The 18,138-nt window shown below is 36.2% G+C and overlaps 1 protein-coding gene across 2 annotated transcripts in view; it reads left to right on the forward strand.

Annotated features, from left to right (window-relative positions):
* The window catches only part of LOC131693497 (ras-related protein Rab6), a 78,514-nt gene that overhangs the window by 40,626 nt on the left and 19,750 nt on the right, over window positions 1-18,138 (forward strand). For both annotated transcript variants that reach the window (XM_058981355.1, XM_058981356.1), the window contains exons 3-4: window positions 4,538-4,697; window positions 17,092-17,297. In XM_058981355.1, the coding sequence (XP_058837338.1) occupies window positions 4,538-4,697; window positions 17,092-17,297 (366 nt within the window). The remainder of the gene's footprint in view (window positions 1-4,537; window positions 4,698-17,091; window positions 17,298-18,138) is intronic.

Here is an 18,138-nt window from a genome sequence, read left to right on the forward strand (position 1 = left end):
TTTTTTAATGTATTTGGATCATGGAGAAGCTTCCAATAAAAAAGTTTTCCTAACAACAACTTTTGACATATTTTTGTGATTCATACTATTTGCAGTCAAAAATACAATTTTCTTTTTGAATATGATTCTAAACGCCATTTTAAATCGAAACGCTCATAACAAAAATTTTCTAAAATGTAGTTGTTCTCGAGATATTTTAAACTTTTGTTTTAACAACACAATTATTTTGTTTTATTACGACCTTTTCATAAGTTAGTCGCGTTTCTCCATCAACAATAATAGGTTTTTCAAAAGGCCCGTAAACTTTCCTGCAACTTTCTCTTTGACATCAAGGCGATATTGTAAACCATTTGAAAGTTACATAAAAGCAACCAAAATACATTTCAACCATAGGGGCTGATGATTAAACTATATAGTTGAATCATATTTTGATTGTTTTCATGTAACTTTCAAATGTTTCACAATATCGCCTTGATGTCAAAGAGAAAGTTGCAGGAAAGTTTACGAGCCTTTTGAAAAACCTATTATTGTTGATGGAGATACGCGACTAATTTATGAAAAGGTCGTAATAAAACAAAATAATTGTGTTGTTAAAACAAAAGTTAAAATATCTCGAGAACTACTATATTTTAGAAATTTTTTGTTAAAAGCGTTTCGAAAATTGTATTTTTGACTGCAAATAGTAAGAATTATAAAAATATGTCAAAAGTTGTTGTTAGGAAAACTTTTTTATTGAAAGCTTCTCCATGATACAAATACACTAAAAAGTTGCTTTTACGTCTTTAAAACGATAAACATTAAATTTTTGACATTTTATGGTTGGGTAACGCGAATAACTTTTAAAAAGAGCATAATTACACGAATTAATTGTTTTTGAAGGAGCAAAATTTCAAATATCTCGAAAACTATCGCATTTTGAAAGATTTTTGTTAAATGCATTTTGATTTTAAATGGTGCTTAGAATTATATTCTGTAATAAAATTACAATTTTTTATGTCAATTAGTATGAAATTTAAAAACAAGTGCGAAGTTATTGTCAGAAAAAAAATTTTACCGATTTTTTCTCCATCATGCAATCACATTCAAAATGTTTCTTTTCTCTTTAGGTTTTTGGTAACAAAATATAAAAAATTTAAAAAAAATGGGTTTTTTCGCAATTTAAATTTTTATTATAAGTTTTTGTTTTTTTTGAAAAATGACACAACATTTTTTTCAGTGTATATTTTTTTCAGACAGAAGTATTCATTCCCTGTAACTCGTTCTCAGATAATTTTGCTGTATAAAATACAGTAATTGAACAAAAAAATTTGAAATTCATGCACGTAGAAACGTTTACGCCCTTTTGAAAAGTTGCTCTTGAGTCAAATCTTATTACCTGTGGAAAATATTTAGTCTTCCATGACGGTGAAACATGTAAAGTTTCATCGGAATCTAAGATGGTCGGTCACGATTTTAAAGATTTTCGGGCGGATCTTCGTGGAATTCCTCTGCTGAAACAAAATTATTTTACCTCCGGATTAACAACACACGCGTAAGGCATGATACACTTGACGAGTTTTCTATACCGTCTCGTCATAAACGACTGCTTTTGGAATAGGTTGTTCCGTCTATATTTATAGATTCGAGACGAGGTAATGTTTGGGTTTGAAAACGATGTTGCGCTAGCTTCACCTAGCAAAGAAGGCATTGATTTTTTTTTGATTAATGAAAACGTCAAAGAATTGAACATGGAGATTGTTATTATTTTTGAAGCTAGCTCGGTTAGCTGAACTGAACTTGAATTTGATTCTGTCTGACCCCGAAGTACTGTATGCAAGAAAATCAACAATTCACAATAGAAAATGGAAACTCGTTCGCGGTATCGCGAGCAGACGCGACAAGGTAGGTTTGCTGCACCGGAACAAAGTCCAGGCGGACCTTCTTTTCGAAAGCGAATATGCATCGGTTTGAATACTGCTCGCACTCTTTGATATTGTTCCGCTTGCGTATACCTCACGCCGTGTCCAAAAGAGTGCTAATCGATTTTCTCCCTTTCACACTTCAACGAATCGGCGCCAATAACTACATAATTTCAGCCTTTCGGAAGGTTTAGGCATCGCTGATTCAGTTAGATGTATAGTTAATGTACATACACATAGAGCCACTTTGGACAAGTACAAGCAAACCTCCGGATTAACATTTTTGTGAATCAAAATCAAGCTCAACACGAACCAAGCAAGCATAAAAATTTTCGAAAAAGTGGACTTTTTGGCGTTTCTGCATAATAGTGCTTGAAGCGTTCCTTGATGGAGCGCTTCAGTTTATCCCCGCATTGCTTGTACACTGGACATGACAATAGATCATAGGAAGTCCCCCGCAGTAAAGACATGTTTTAGTCTCTCGCAAGAATCATATATCATATTCTCCCCCACTTTGCCGAGCCGTTTGTTATTGCTACAATAGGTAACTGTGATGCTCAACGAACAGGCGAACCTATTACCTCTCTTAAGACAGATGTCTTCCATTTGATGACATAATAATAATTAATATTATATTGGAATTAAACGGAAGACGTCTGTCGTAAAAGGGTTAATTGTGACATTTCGCTAAGCTGCTCAAAATATTTTGTTATTAAAATTGTGCGGAACCTAGTCTAGAAAAACATAGGAAGGAAACATCTGGCCAAAATCACCCGGGGCGAGTTGGAAAGATAATGAAATGTCGTATTTGTCACGATATATGCTAAATACAATTGCTTGCCATCCAAAAACTTTACCTTTAGAAGTGAGGGGTCCTTGAAGCAGTCAAACGCATACTTCAGCAAGTTCGATGACCACGCCGTCGGTCTCCACTGCCCGGGTGGGTACGTAGACCCGATAACTCCGCGTGAAACGACCGCTATTACGTCGGGGACTTTCACTATTACATCTTCTTTGCTCGACTACGTGCTACCTGAGTAATTACCCGGTATTGAAAGGTCTGGTTTCGGAAAATGCCCAGTATATTCAGTTATTTCTTTCCGGTTCAGAAGTGCATCATCCAACGTCGGTAAAGGAGGTTGATTCCATGTGTGAACTAAAATACCCCCATACCAATTTGTTATGTAAGCGTCAGCCATTTTAAGTTCCATTTGCTTTTCCAATAATAATTATTCCACATTCCGAAATTACGTAAAGTCGACACCAATACAGTTCGTCCGAAATGGATCCAATTTTGTTTCATATCGTCACTCCTTTATATTGACCTTTAACACAACAGGAAGGAGTAACGATATTTTGCTTTTGTAATGTAGACAAAGCGACGCACGGATATATGTATACGTTTGAATCACTGGTAGTAGCTAAGCAATTTAAATTTTCAGATCAGTGCAAGATTTGAAAGTAGACTGAAAAATGTAACTCACATATGTCGTTAGAATAATGTTCATGATTCCTCGAATGAAATGGTTACCTGTTTTATGGGAAACTACCGTTCGCGAAACAAAATATGCGAAATAAGTACACTATATTCATTCCATTTCCCCATTTCCCAGTGAATCCTTCATCGCAATATGTAATGTAATAAATATATTTCCCGATATTATTCATAAGTGTCGTAAAAAATTCATATCACATCTCCAAGCTAGGGTCAACGAGGTGTCGAAAGCGATTCGTTTAACCTTTAGCCCGGCGAAATCCCATAATTCGCCTTTATCCACATTTGATTGCACATACGCACTTATTGCTATGACACGTAATCTCCCCCGGGCCAAGGCACGTGCTTTGCCCACGAATTACGCAATTGTTAAAGGTGGATGCATTCCTCTCTTTAACCCGGGCTCGTAAGCCAACAACCTGTGGATGTGGTTGATTCAAATATAGATGTGCGAAGCAAACAAGGGACCGTCTGCTCCCTGGTGGAATGAAAGGCTCACTCAATTCGAAGGATACTTACCATAAATTTTCACAATTTATTGTTGGGTGGTAAAAAGTGAAACAGTAACAAATCACCGCCACTTTCTCTTGCCGTGGGAGGTTGACGTACCCTAGTAGCCTTGATCAAGCTCGACTTTCAAGCTAGTGCCACTGGCTGGTATATTGACGCTATATGGTCGGTGTTAAGTCAGACCGGACTAAGTGACAAAATATTGATTTCGAGAAAAACGGGTTTAAAGTTTGAATCGCAGCATCCTCTACGTTATAATTAGAAATTATTTTTTGCCATAATTCTTGTTTATGGTTACATATTTCACATCTGGCAAAAGTTGCATGTAGCTGAAAAAATTCTTTAACCAGTGTTGTCATTATCTCATTTTTTTATGTTTTGCGACATAGTCCAGTCTGACTTAACACCGACCATATGTACTGTAGACATTTTCTTACTCGCATAGTCGCATGTGAACACGAAAAACAATTTAATATGATATATGTTGACTATTCCCCACGAGAATCCAGTTCGTTCTTCTAACGAAACGGATCCAGGTGAAAGTTATGGAATCAATTAGTTGAACTGAAATTTCTGACGCAAACCTAATTCAATATTTATTTAACGCATTTTTTCTGTTTTCGTCTTTTTTCAGGCAACGATCGGTATAGACTTCCTGTCAAAAACCATGTATCTAGAAGACCGAACAGTGAGATTACAACTGTGGGACACTGCCGGACAGGAACGATTCCGATCGCTGATACCCTCGTACATTCGGGATTCGACCGTAGCCGTAGTAGTGTACGATATTACAAGTAAGTATTACTTGATTAGTAAAAGTGATTAATAGATTACTTTTTCTTCAGTTCGATTTCGTCAGCAGCAAAACTCTTTTATTGTGGCGACGTGTTATGACTTTCAATATTTGTAATGTACAAAAACAATATCTCGATTTTCGGCGCAGCCCCATTTCCAGCAAAATCAACTCAATTTTTTCAAACGAACGTGTCGCTTTCCGTAATAAAACCACCAACTTTGGCGACAATTCAAAACTAGAACACGCACTCCCGGCTTGTGCACAATAAGTTAAAATTGCATGAAATTGAAAACAACAAAGCGTTAATGCTGACATCGGCTTCACACCTTGCCTAGGAGCTACACATTTTGGTCGAGCTGATAAGAAACCCCACAATACTGAGCTGTGCAAAGGGAATTAAACGACACGATTAACCCGCTATATAGAACAAATTATATGCTGTACACCCCCAAGGCATATGCCATACACGTGCATCGTACCACGCTGGTAGTGTTTACCGAAAGTAAAAAGTGATAAAAATTTTGGCCATATTGAACGATTTATTTCAACAAAGTTTCTCCTGTATTAGATGCGGTATTGGGATCATTATGATAAGCATTACGTCAAGTGGGAGATAGTGGTGGAGAACCATGTGTTCTTATCATTACTGGTCTCGAATTGGAACGCAACCTGTTTTTGGAAAGTTCCTAAATGAATTACTAATTTTGAATCATTTGTTGTGAGTTTATGTTATCGTTATCAGGTTATTCATTGTTCACAATCTAATAATGAATTTGTTGGTCCGTTAGAAATACAGTCCAGACTTGATTATTCGTGGCTCGAAAAAATATCCCTCTGGAAAATCGAGTTGAAAAAAAAATGTCATGATATTAATTTATTCTAAATTCGAAAAATACAGACTAAGATTCATGCATCAATATTATGAAACTTATTTTTTAGTCAAACCGTTTCGCAATGGTATTTTTTGTCAAAAACCTGCGATAAGTTCTTTTGATATGTTTCAAGGTGATCCAAAACCTTCGTGAAATAGATGTAGTGAATTATACCCCATGAAGTTTTTTGAAAGCATGAAAAACAAAATAAAGTAAAATTCTTACCTGATTCTTTTTTTTTTTGTTGGTGACGGACCATTGCGACCAACATTTAGCTCTATTGTGGTAACCTTAACCTGATATACAATCCTGTACTGAAAGATTTTCGTAGTGCTATACCTTCAACTGTATTGAAAAAATGTTCGGACTTACTTGTAACACCACTTGCATATATTTTTAACCTATCGCTTCAGCAGCAAACGTTTCCTGAGGATTGGAAATGCTCAGTTATGTTCCCGGTATTCAAGAAAGGTGACAAACGCAACATAGCGAACTATCGCGGAATCACTTCGCTAGGAGTCGAATCTAAATTTTTTGAATCAATTATCAACGAGGCGTTATTTTCTGCTTGTCGACACTACATTAGTACATCTCAGCACGGATTTTTCCCAGGACGTTCAGTCGAGACGAATCTCGTCTGCTTTACGTCATTTTGCACGGAACAAATGTCTAAGAAATTGCAGGTGGATACTATTTACACTGATCTAAAGGCAGCTTTTGATAGAGTTAATCATGAGATACTGATAACAAAGCTTGATAAGCTAGGGTGTTCTACTAGATTCTGCCATTGGCTGCGATCCTACCTTGTGCACCGTGAAATCGTTGTTCAAATTGGCGATATTGTTTCAGAATCCTTTTTCAACACTTCCGGAGTTCCTCAAGGTAGTACGCTAGGTCCACTACTTTTTTCACTGTTCGTGAACGATGCGGTTTTCGTTCTAAGCCGTGGAGGAAAGCTGTTTTTTGCCGACGACTTAAAATTTTTTCTTGTTATACGGAATGAAGCCGATTGCCGTGAGCTACAGCATCTTATTGACACCTTTTATAGCTGGTGTGTAAGAAACATGATGGTCCTTAGCGTTGCAAAATGTTTTGTCATCAGCTATTATCGAACGAGAAATATGGTTACCTTCAACTATAACATCGCAGGAACTCTACTACAACGCGTTGACCACGTGAAGGATCTAGGAGTCATTCTTGATGATAAGCTAACGTATACTCATCACGTCTCAGCGACCATCGACAGAGCAAATCGTTTGCTGGGATTTATTTTCAAAATATCCAACGAATTTCGGGATCCTCTATGCTTCAAGGCTCTTTATTGCTCATTGGTGCGCCCGCAGTTGGAATTTGCAAACGTCGTTTGGTGCCCGTATCAAGCTACGTGGAGCCTTAGGATCGAAGCAGTCCAGCGTAAATTCATACGATATGCGTTACGCGAATTGCCGTGGAACGATCCATTAAACCTGCCACCGTACGAGGACCGTTGTCGTCTTTTAGGACTTAATAGTTTAACACGCCGGAGACATGCAGCGCAAGCTACCTTCGTGTCAAAGATTCTGCTGGCTGAATATGATGATCCGGAGCTACTAGCGCAAATCAACATCTACGCGCCTACCCGTTCTCTTCGCCCTCGAGCCCTGCTGCATTCTGAAATCCAATTTTAGCAATGAGTCGTCGCTTCAACGAGTTTGCTGAAATTTTTGACTTCGTCATGAACTCATCGCAGTTTCGTCGTCGTGTATTGTCACTATTTTAATTATGTTTAGCTTACCTTAGTTTAGTATAGTTCATTAAGACAAATTGTCAGTTGGACTTTTTTTATACAAATACAAATACACTTTATTCGAAGTAACCAATAAAACAATAAATTACAAATTACAACGTCATCAGAAATGTCAAAGAGCCTGTTTTTGTGAACATCTTTACTGAAATCCAAAAATCGCGCATACTTCCATATGGGTCATTCCACGTCAGATTTACAACCAAAATTTTGATTCCTTCCAAAAAATTTTCTTGCATTCTTTTGCTAAAAATAATTGACACGTATTTTTTGTTTTGGCTGAACGTGATTTTTTTCAAGTTATTAGTTTTTGAATTTTTGAAGTTTAATAAATTGAACATTTTTCAATCACTGATAACTCGGAAACGATCCGATATATGGAAAAAAATATTAAATTAAAAAAGGTGCGCTTTCAAATGAGCTTACCGAAAAAATTTTGCAAAAAAAAAATTTTTTGTTATGGGGTAAAGTGCCTATTTTCACCATATTAAGGAGGGTGCCTTACTAATCCATTAATTACTCAGCCTCCAATCAATGGAATGCGTACAAATTGGTCGGTGTTAAGTCAGACCGGACTAAGTCGCAAAACATCCGAAAATAAGATAATGATAGCACTGGATGAAGAATTTCGTCAGCTAATGTAAAGGATACTGCGATTCAAACTTTAAACTCGTTTTTCTCGAAATCAATATTTTGTCACTTAGTCCGGTCTGACTTAATACCGACCAATTGGCATCAACAACTTTGCTTCGTTGTTAAGAACGAAGATAATGACACAAATGCGCTGAAAACGGTTTCTTCTTGTATTTGAGCGCAACGAAAACTCGAATCGAGTGCCCCTATTGTTGCACTACCATTTTATTCAATGCGTTGAACAAAGATAGCAGACGCTTCTCTAACCAACGGCTTCAAATGGGTAGGGCGATAATAGAAATATGGTGATAACAGGCCCATCACCCTATAACTTATGAAATTTGCAATTATTTGAAACAAATTTAATTTTTTAAAGCTGGACGAATTTTTTTTTTTACTTTTTTACTGATAGGTCTGTTATAATTGAAATATCTCGTAAAATACTTTGAGTTCCATTCTGAAATTTTCACGCAATATTCTCGATATAATTATAAATCATTTGAAAAGGCAAAAAAAAATTTTTTTTGTGCGGCCCTGAACAAAAATTATTTGCTTCTAACATTTGCAGAACACATAAATTATACAACAAAAACAAATATTTAAAATAAAATTTCCGGTGAGATCAAGCGAAAACGCAACTTTTATTTATTAATGCTTTTTACACAAATCTAATAGCTTCTAAGTTGTCAGGGATTGAAAAATGTTCAATTTTATTAAATTTATGAAATTTAAAAAAATAATATATTAGGTTCCAAAACTCAAAAACTTGAAAAACAGAAATTCAGAACTAAAATTCAGGCAAAGCCTAAAATTCGTGGCAATAATTTTTAACTAAAGAATGCAAAAAAAATTGGAGGGAACTAAAATGGTATTCTGCAAATTTAAGACATTTTTGGTGGAATCCTAGTGTTGGAAGCAATTTTTTTAAAGTCGTCCTAAAAACAGTTTTTTTGATAACATAAGTATTTTAAGAAGATTATGTGAAAATTTCATTTTTTTACGAGATGTTTCAATTATAACAGGCCTATCACTGGGCGTTTAGTGTAAAATTGGCTTGCTTTAAGTTTATATTTTGTAATATCTCGTATCTGTAATTTGTTTCAAATAATTCAAATTTCATAGGTTATATAAAAAAATAAAGGGTTGTGTACAGGACACGACCACGGTGACATTAAAAATATAGCTTTTTTATCTATCACACATATCGACACACGTTCTTGTTCACTCGCCTGTTTTCATATGTTACAATTTGCTATATACCCTCCCCATTAAAACATAATTTATTGAAGGTCTTTTAACGGTAATCTATTAATTAATCAAGTATCTCACTAGGTAATTGGCATTATTTGGCTGATCCATCCAGTAAAAATAGGCTGGTCTGTCCAGAAAATATATTCAAAAGAAAAGTTCCATATTGAGAGCTGTGATGAGTAAACCCACGCCCGCCAACGGAAATATACAGATTCTCCATAAAATATGAAATTTCATTTTCCATTTAAATTTTCAATAATGTACTAATGAACTTAAGTAAACAATCTTAAGTGTAAGTATTTCTTGATCGATTAGTGGTGGAAAAATGAAAATATGTGATAAATTACATTGTTATGCAACGTTCGTACTACCAGTTAAAACGGGTTTTTATGCTATCTTGGTGACATTTTTCTTGTTGCTAATTATTAAAACGTGTTATAACTCTGCAGTGTAAACATTGTATTATTAAACCAATTCTGCAGCGTTTTATGTTATATAGGTGTTTTATGTGGTAATAGGACTGACATAATTATATCTTCAGTACAGCGGTTTGTTTCATAATTTAAAACAGATTTATTTTAAAATTTAAATTAGTATACCCAACCGTATTTGTTGTATACCTTAAAACGCAATTAGAACTGTGTTTTAAATACATAGGGTAGGACAGATATTCTGACTGGTTAAACTGGGAAAACAATTTTAAGTCCAGTAACGCTTAAGACATGGCTTGAATTTGAATCGAAAAAGAACACCCGCTTCAACTGCTGCTGGGACGGTAAGTTCTGTTTTAAAATTTTCCGTTGTGTGCAGTACGAAACAAAAGTGTTTGAAATTAGAAAACAAAAAGTTCTGCTGGGAATGTGATTGTTTCCGATGCAATTACACTCAGATTTTTCACGCAGGGGATACAGGCCGTGTAAATGAAAACCGCGTAAATTAAAAAAAAACGCGTTAATGAAAACCGCGTAAATTTCAAAATCCGCGTAAAAAACCTGAGTGTACTCTCCTATATAAAATATTACGCTGCTGAACAGTGCAATAACTACAGAAGCACGTTGTCAGATGCCTTACTGATAAAAAACATATAACCGAAATATGAAACATGAAAACCAATTGGCTCTTTACCCTACGCAGCTACAAAGCGCCGTAAACATGGATTAACAAATTACAACGCACACGCATGCATAAAAATAAATATATTTTTTTCAAACGCAACACTCTTAAACAGCACACACCGTATTGAATTAAATCGAAGACTCCATATCAAGAAGACTGATATCTCTTTCCTTCCCCCATACAAACGAGAAGCGACAGAGGTTACACCGCCTCTATTGGAAGAAGGGAGGAAGCTTTATGTAAAAATGTATATGTGTGTGTGCATCACTATGGAAAGTACCACCTTTACCCGCAAGTGGCGTTGCTGTTACTGTCTCCGGATTCTGGACAGAGTTGCCAGTCTTCTTGATATGGAGTCTTCGATTAAATCCAAACCACCCCGCCCACCCACTTTGCAAATCATTCTGTGACACCATGCTGGTACCCGACAAATCCGCACACGGCCACCGCTGCCGAAAATGCATAGCGTCTGCCGCTTATTGTAGTGCCCAGACGCTGCAGCCATGATCTTACCCGTTCGACATAAGAACAAAAACTGATTCAAACGGGTACGCGTCACCTCAGAGTTGCACAAAATCATGACTATCACTTTTTCTTCAAAATGTATGCAAAACTTCAGTCACAAATCAAAATGATCGTCTTTTTCAGTTGAGAGAACTTGAGCAACCGAAACTGAGCATAGTGAGTACCAACAACAGTGACGTGGAAGAGTGAGAAAAAAAATGACGGGGCGCAGACAGCCGAGTCAAGTGACAACACACAATGATAATTTCTCTTTCCTTTTTGTCTACCACGCGAATTCAACAAGCGTAGTTTTTATTCGCTAAATATTGAGCGTTTTTTCAAAACGTCATATCTGCAATGAGTTACTCTCTTTGTTTACTTTCTCTTCTGTTAATAATTCGGTCACTTTAACATTTATCCCTCAGCTCTTTGCATAATATGCTAGTTAAAACCACCGTCTTTCGATCTGTACTGTAAAATAAGTGAAAAGTGTTATAGTGACGCCGTAAAAATCGAAAGAGAAAGTATAAACAGAGAGTAACTCATTGCAGATATGACGTTTTGAAAAAAACGCTCAAGAAATAATCACCATATACGATTCAATCACTGGCCAGTGTTTATTGACCCTTCGCACTTGCCTTAAATTCGATCGAAATCAGTAACATACTGATAGATAAACTTGAATGATGCTTATAGCTTATATGCTCCTGAATTGGTAGTAACGCATGTTGTTTTTTGACCTGGTTTACAGCAAAAATATTTATCAACAGACAGAGCATATTTTTAACTAACCGAACACATCAACATGATCAAAATACAACATATATTTCCATCGATTTCCTTGCATTTTACCCCTGCCTACTGTGATTGGGTGCTCTAGACTGCGAATAAACAGAAGTTAGTTTTATGTTATTAGGAAATCCCATAGAATACAGAAAGAATATTATATTATTAAATATGACATTACATGAGCAATTTACGTGGCTTACAACTCTTTTCAAAACGGTGACGGAAACTAAAAGACAATCTTTCTCAAACAATTTTCAGTTAGCAACCAAACCAATTGTTTAATAGGTAATGTATTTGAACTGTAATATTGAATTCAAGACTTGCATCGTGCAGAATTTAAAATTTCCTTTGCTAGGCTTAATGACAATAATTTTCAAAACTGACTGTCATCGAGAGGCTTCAGTCAAACTGAGTGAACAAAAGAGCGAAAAGACAGAACATTTTTTTCGCAAAGGCACTCACGTAGTATAACTGACACTATATGTTGCTGTCACAGTGTGAGAACTTATACGGAAAGAGAGTCGAATATGAATACTTGCGATCGTGTAGGAAGGTTTTCTGTTTACGGTTACCGAATGCTGCACCACCTCTATTTATAAACTAACCGTATATGGTTTAGTCACTTAGGTGCGAGTGTGTGCAAATGCCAACGTTACCGAAAATCGATAGCGCTTATTGCATCGCCCGGAGACGACGTTGCTCGTGTGGGATAAGAGCAACAACTGATTTAAACGGACATGCGTTGCTTCTATTTATGACTTTTCGTGTTTCATTGAGCAACTAAGCTGCCCTCTTTTGACGGCTGTGTCTGAGAAATCTGCCTCACGAATGGTATTTTTCCCGTTTTTTGTGAACTTTTTAATTTTACCAATTTCCAAAAGTCTACTTTTATTGGGGAGATATTAAATTATTACCAATATTTAAGTTAGGTGTTTCTGAATCGGTTGGTGTATGAATGATTAAAATCCATCTAGTAATATCGGAGTTATAAGCGTGCAAACCTTACATAGTTTCGTTACATGGGAGATAGTTTAGATTTTAGAATGACACCTAGCCCCAGATAGTGGAGTAAGACATTTTTAATGTCAAAAATATTTGTGAAAATTTTTCGGTAAGCTCATTTGAAAACGCAACTTTTTTATTTAATATTTTTTCCATATATCGAATCGTTTCTGAGTTATCAGTGATTGAAAAATGTTCAATTTTATAAACTTCAAAAGTTCAAAAACTAATAACTTGAAAAAATATCATATTCATATCATATCAAAAAATACGTGTCAATTATTTTTAACTAAAGAATGCAAGAAAATTTTTTGAAAGGAATCAAAATTTTGTTTGTAAATCTGACGTGGAATGACCCATATATTGGATACTGCAAGCCTTTTTGGCACATAATATGTAATTTTACAGAATTGGTTCGGTCGGTTTCTAACACTCTTGGGATACTGATGACATGTTTCTAAGGATTCTGTTTGGATCTTCTTCAAGATTCTTTTAAAAGTCTTCTTAACATGCCAATGACAGTTCTAAGGAGAACAAGTTTTATAACGATAGAGAAAAGTTGGGCGAAAAAGGGTTCAGAGACCCGGTAGTAGGGCGTTGCAAAAAAAAATTTTTTTTTTTTTGAATTCTCAAAGCCCCCCCCCCCTCTCATATTGTGACAAAGTTCAAACTAGGATCAGATGCCAAATTTCACATCATTTGGACATTTCTAGACCCTCGCCAACTTAGCTTGAAATTTGAATTTGGTACTATGGGAAGATATGGAGGAAAAATATATTAAATGCCATAACTTTTGAAGTAGCGATCAGAAAATTACAATTTACATCTCTTTTTAAAAGAAATAACCCTAGTATTTGAATGAAGATATTTCTGTTTTTAGAAAAATACGGGAAAGTAGGGTGCTGGGTTATTTTGGTCCCAAAATCCTCAAGTTTCTGAATTTTACCGATAACGAATCTATTTTTATTGTATTCCTAAGAAATTTCCACGTTCAACAAGTTACACTTTATGAACATTGAATGAAGAATAATACGCACAAGAAAATAATAATATTTAATATGAATGACAAAAGGAAAGGGAAAGGTTCCGTTCTATTTCTGAGGTTTTTTCACATTAGAAAAACTGCAAAATATGTATGATTTTAATCATGGAGCAGAAAAACTATTAAAAAATAGGGGATTTTGAGGTCAAAATGACCCAGTACCCCACTTTTCCGTATTTCTCTATAAATAGTAATATCTTCATTCAAATACTAAGGTTATTTTCTTTTAAAGAGGTAAAAATTGTAATTTTCTGACTGCTACTTCAAAAGTTATAGCATTTAATATATTTTCATCCTTATTTTCCCATAGCACCAATTTTAAAAATTTCAAGCGAAGTGGGCGTGAGTCTAGAATTGTCCAAATTATGTGAAATTTGACATCTGAGCTTAGTTTGACATTTGTCACAATATGAGAGGGGGGGGGGGGCTTTGAGAATTCAAAACAATTTTTTTTGTAATGCCATACCCGGTAGTCATTGGAGGCAATTTAAATACTTGGGTCGCTCAAGCAATGATGGATTTGCAAAAGGGGCGCCTGCAGTACTTTTCGCTGAGGCGACCGGGAATCCATCATCAACGTAACTTTTGGTAGTCCGTCACTGGTGGCAAACATGAGTTAGAGAGTTTGCGAAGACTACAAACGGTAGTGTTCACCTGGTAATCCGGTACGAACCAACCGAAAATACAAATCACACTTTGAAATCCACTTGGGCCAAAATAGGTACTTTTATATTATTCAAAAAAAAAATTTATCTCGACTATTCTCAAAGAAATTGGACATTTTTGAAAATACTTGAGATATGAAAAAATATGCGGTAATGAAAGTTATTTCTCTGCAATTGGATATTTCAAACTTTATCCTTATACAATAAAATGTAACAAGATGTTAAAAAATGATTTTTAGGTGGCCAAAGATACCGAGTCTTAACTTCAAAAGCTTTTTGAAAAGAAATTCAGTGCATTAAAAAATATTTTGAAGAAGCTCACTTCTAGAAGGAATAATCACTAGACATGTGGCACCAAATAACAGACCTTGATATTTTTGATAAGTATTCCAAAGACACTATTTTCTCCCGCAAGTTGATGGGTTCAATAACCCTTCTCGCCAAATAAGATGGGTGGGTAATGTCAGAAACGAAACCAAAAGGAAATAGGCTGTTAATTCGAATGCTTTTTACTATTTTCTGCAGGATTTCAGTAAAAATCAGCTGTTTCTGTATTTCTGATGGCAATCCCGATATAATAGTACATCGGAATCGAAAATATTTAAAATCTTTCTTTAAAATTATAAAATAAATCTAGCGTTTGTATATTTTTAGAAATAGGCCAGTTTAAATCGTGGCATCCACAAATAGATCATTTATTATTAAGGGGCAAATCGAATAACAAATGTCAGCATTAGAGAGATAGCGAATGCTCTATAAATAATATATTCAAACGTCACGTATGATATTAACCGGCAACAAATGTAGTTCCAGGACATCACTTTTAATAGAGCATTTCACATGGTTAACCGCGAAGTTTGCAAATAAAATAGGTAAAATGATTATTGAGTCACCTAGCCGAACATAAATTAAAACGAACTTAATATAGATGTACAAATTCCGTAATACATCTACCTGTTATACAATTAATCTGGTTTTACGGATCGTTATGAAACTGTGTTTAAAGCAGCCTATACAATGATAAATAAAATGTTTTATCAGTTTGCCCCGAGTACTCGTATCAAATCATCAATGAAAAAATATCAGCATTCAGTCAGCCAACGCCATCTCATTTACACAACACAACAAGCAGTGCTAATCAAATCGTTAATCGCACCCGCACTACCGCTTGCCAGAAGGAAACGAACCAAAGAGCACACACCAGCGCGCACTCCAATTCACACTCTGGAGTGTGCACCTTGATCAATTTATCTGAACACTCCACAGAGAATTTAAAATGCAAGAGAGTGCGATTCTCTCACTCCTAGCAACCCAAACGCCAACGTGCACTTATCCGTTTATTCAGCTCTGATAGAAAGAGTATTCTGTGATCATTGTATCCTTCGTGTGATGATGATGATGATGATGATATAGGAACCCACCATCAGTGCATGGAATACTCTGGTGACTGCAGATGTTTGGAACGGCAAAGATAAAATCATGTTATTCAACGACATTCACATTATCGCTGTAATCATTGTATCCTTCGTGTATGCATGAAACTGGCACGTCAGTCAGTGTATCAGTCATGGAACATATTGCAACCGAAGAATTCGAGTTGACATGAAACGCAGCAGCTGCTACGACGTCAGAACGCAAACTGACGAAACTCTACTTTTACACTTATGTCGTTCGTGTGTCCTTTTTATACTTGTGTCGCAGTTAATTGAATGACAAAGGGGTAGTCCTAGCAGCGCAGGCGCATTCGGTCGAATAGTGCGGACCAATCATGTCGTCCGTTTTTTGTAGCAATTGTACATTCTACGGAATTAGTGTCTGCTGATATTTTGAAACAGGCAACTTGAGTGTGCTGTATTATTATTTTTTTTTTCGGAAAGTTAAAGGAAACTTCAGTGAAGTTGTAAAACAACACATTTTGGACAAATATACTGAGGCCATGAATAGCACAAATTTACAAATGTACAGCAACTATGAATCTATGCCGCCGTGTGCAGGAAGGAAAACTTCCACAGCTTTGATTCAAGAACAGTATTTTCCATGTGTTGAGAAGCAACTTAACCACGTCTTCGTAGCTTTCAACTAAAATGACATGACAAATCAAAGTGAAATGCCTCGTGCATGTATACTTGCGAGTAGTGCTAATGATGCATGTCTTATATCCGACCTAACAACTCGCGATATTTGTACTGTCACAGTCAATATCACTGTTGATAAGATAAACAAGCAGGTTTGGCATATTTGTCGGAATCATCACTCTCTGATGATTTCAGGTTATATCATACTGTGGTAGAAATAGGTTCACATTCATAATTGGCAGTAATGCAAATGCTCACCAAATAATTTGGTGCAGTTCAGACATAAATTTGAAAAGTACAGACCTCTCGAAGAGGGTTCGGCGACTAGGTTGCGATCATGGATAAGACAAACTCACTTAGTGAGGCACCCTTCCTAGTAGGCACTTTACCCTCTTTTGTTTCATGATGTCGGCGCAAGCAAGTTACTTCAATGAAATTATGCACTCATTTTTCTTTGACGATTGGAAATAATTAAAAGACAATCCATTTATTTAGCTCTATGTAGATGGCCGGTTTTTCTAAAGAGATTCTCACTATGTACCTCGCTGACCAAAAATAGATTAATTTGAATATTGTTTTTAAACACATCTGCTGTGATTGTTTTCCTCCAGTCTCTTTACTGTTCTGAGTTCATGCGACCTTTCTTTATTTTTCTTGCAGATGCAAACTCATTCCATCAAACATCGAAATGGATCGACGACGTCCGGACGGAGCGCGGCAGTGACGTAATCATAATGCTGGTAGGCAACAAAACTGACCTCTCGGACAAGCGCCAGGTTTCGACGGAGGAAGGCGAACGGAAAGCGAAAGAATTGAACGTGATGTTCATCGAGACCAGTGCGAAAGCGGGTTACAACGTGAAACAGGTACGGGCTCTCTTTTGCGTATTATCATCCTACGGGCATGCCTAAACTGGAGGATATATTTTTTTTTTTTTTTTATTTCAATTATAGAGGTTTTAACCTTAAGGTCATTCGCCTCTGCGGGTTAGAAAAATCTCTTAGGAAAAATTTCTAACCCTATGTGCGGGGTCGGGACTCGAACCCAGGTGCGCTGCGTACAAGGCAATCGATTTACCAATACGCTACGCCCACTCCCTGGGAGGATATAGTTCCGTTTGATGGTTGGGGACGATTTGTTAGAATTCAGCAGACAGAGATGGTCGTAGTAACCACACATTGCGCGAATCGTCACTGTCAGACGGTTGACGGTAATCCGCCTTCGTAGGTGTACAACAATACCGCGATCATCCCACGGTGGTTGACTGACTGAAGGAAGAAGTAGGAGAAGCAGTATGTGCTCGCCTACTTTAAAAAATGACGAACAGGGTCAATCTGATACAAAGAAGTTGATTCTTGAACCTAGTACTTTACATCATTCAAATTTCCGTTTTTTAAAACCATTATAGTTATCGTACATCATAAGGCCTTCATTATAGTATATGTGATAGACGTATCTCATTTTATACTGGATGTAGAAAAAATAGACAGTTTACGAAAAACTTACCTTGCTCGAAGATGGACCGCGGCGCTAAATGTTTGTCATTTTTGCGCAGTTGATACAAAATAAGACACACCTGCCGCATGAGGGCATTAAATTATAAGTACACGGTTGTTTTGCGGAGAAATTGTAGTGATTTTTAAAATTACTTGCTTCTGGCAAATTGATCTCGTTTTACGCTAGTTTTAACTCTCCATTGTCTCGCTT

Source organism: Topomyia yanbarensis, chromosome 3 (assembly GCF_030247195.1).
Source record: "Topomyia yanbarensis strain Yona2022 chromosome 3, ASM3024719v1, whole genome shotgun sequence".
Lineage (NCBI taxonomy): Eukaryota > Metazoa > Arthropoda > Insecta > Diptera > Culicidae > Topomyia > Topomyia yanbarensis.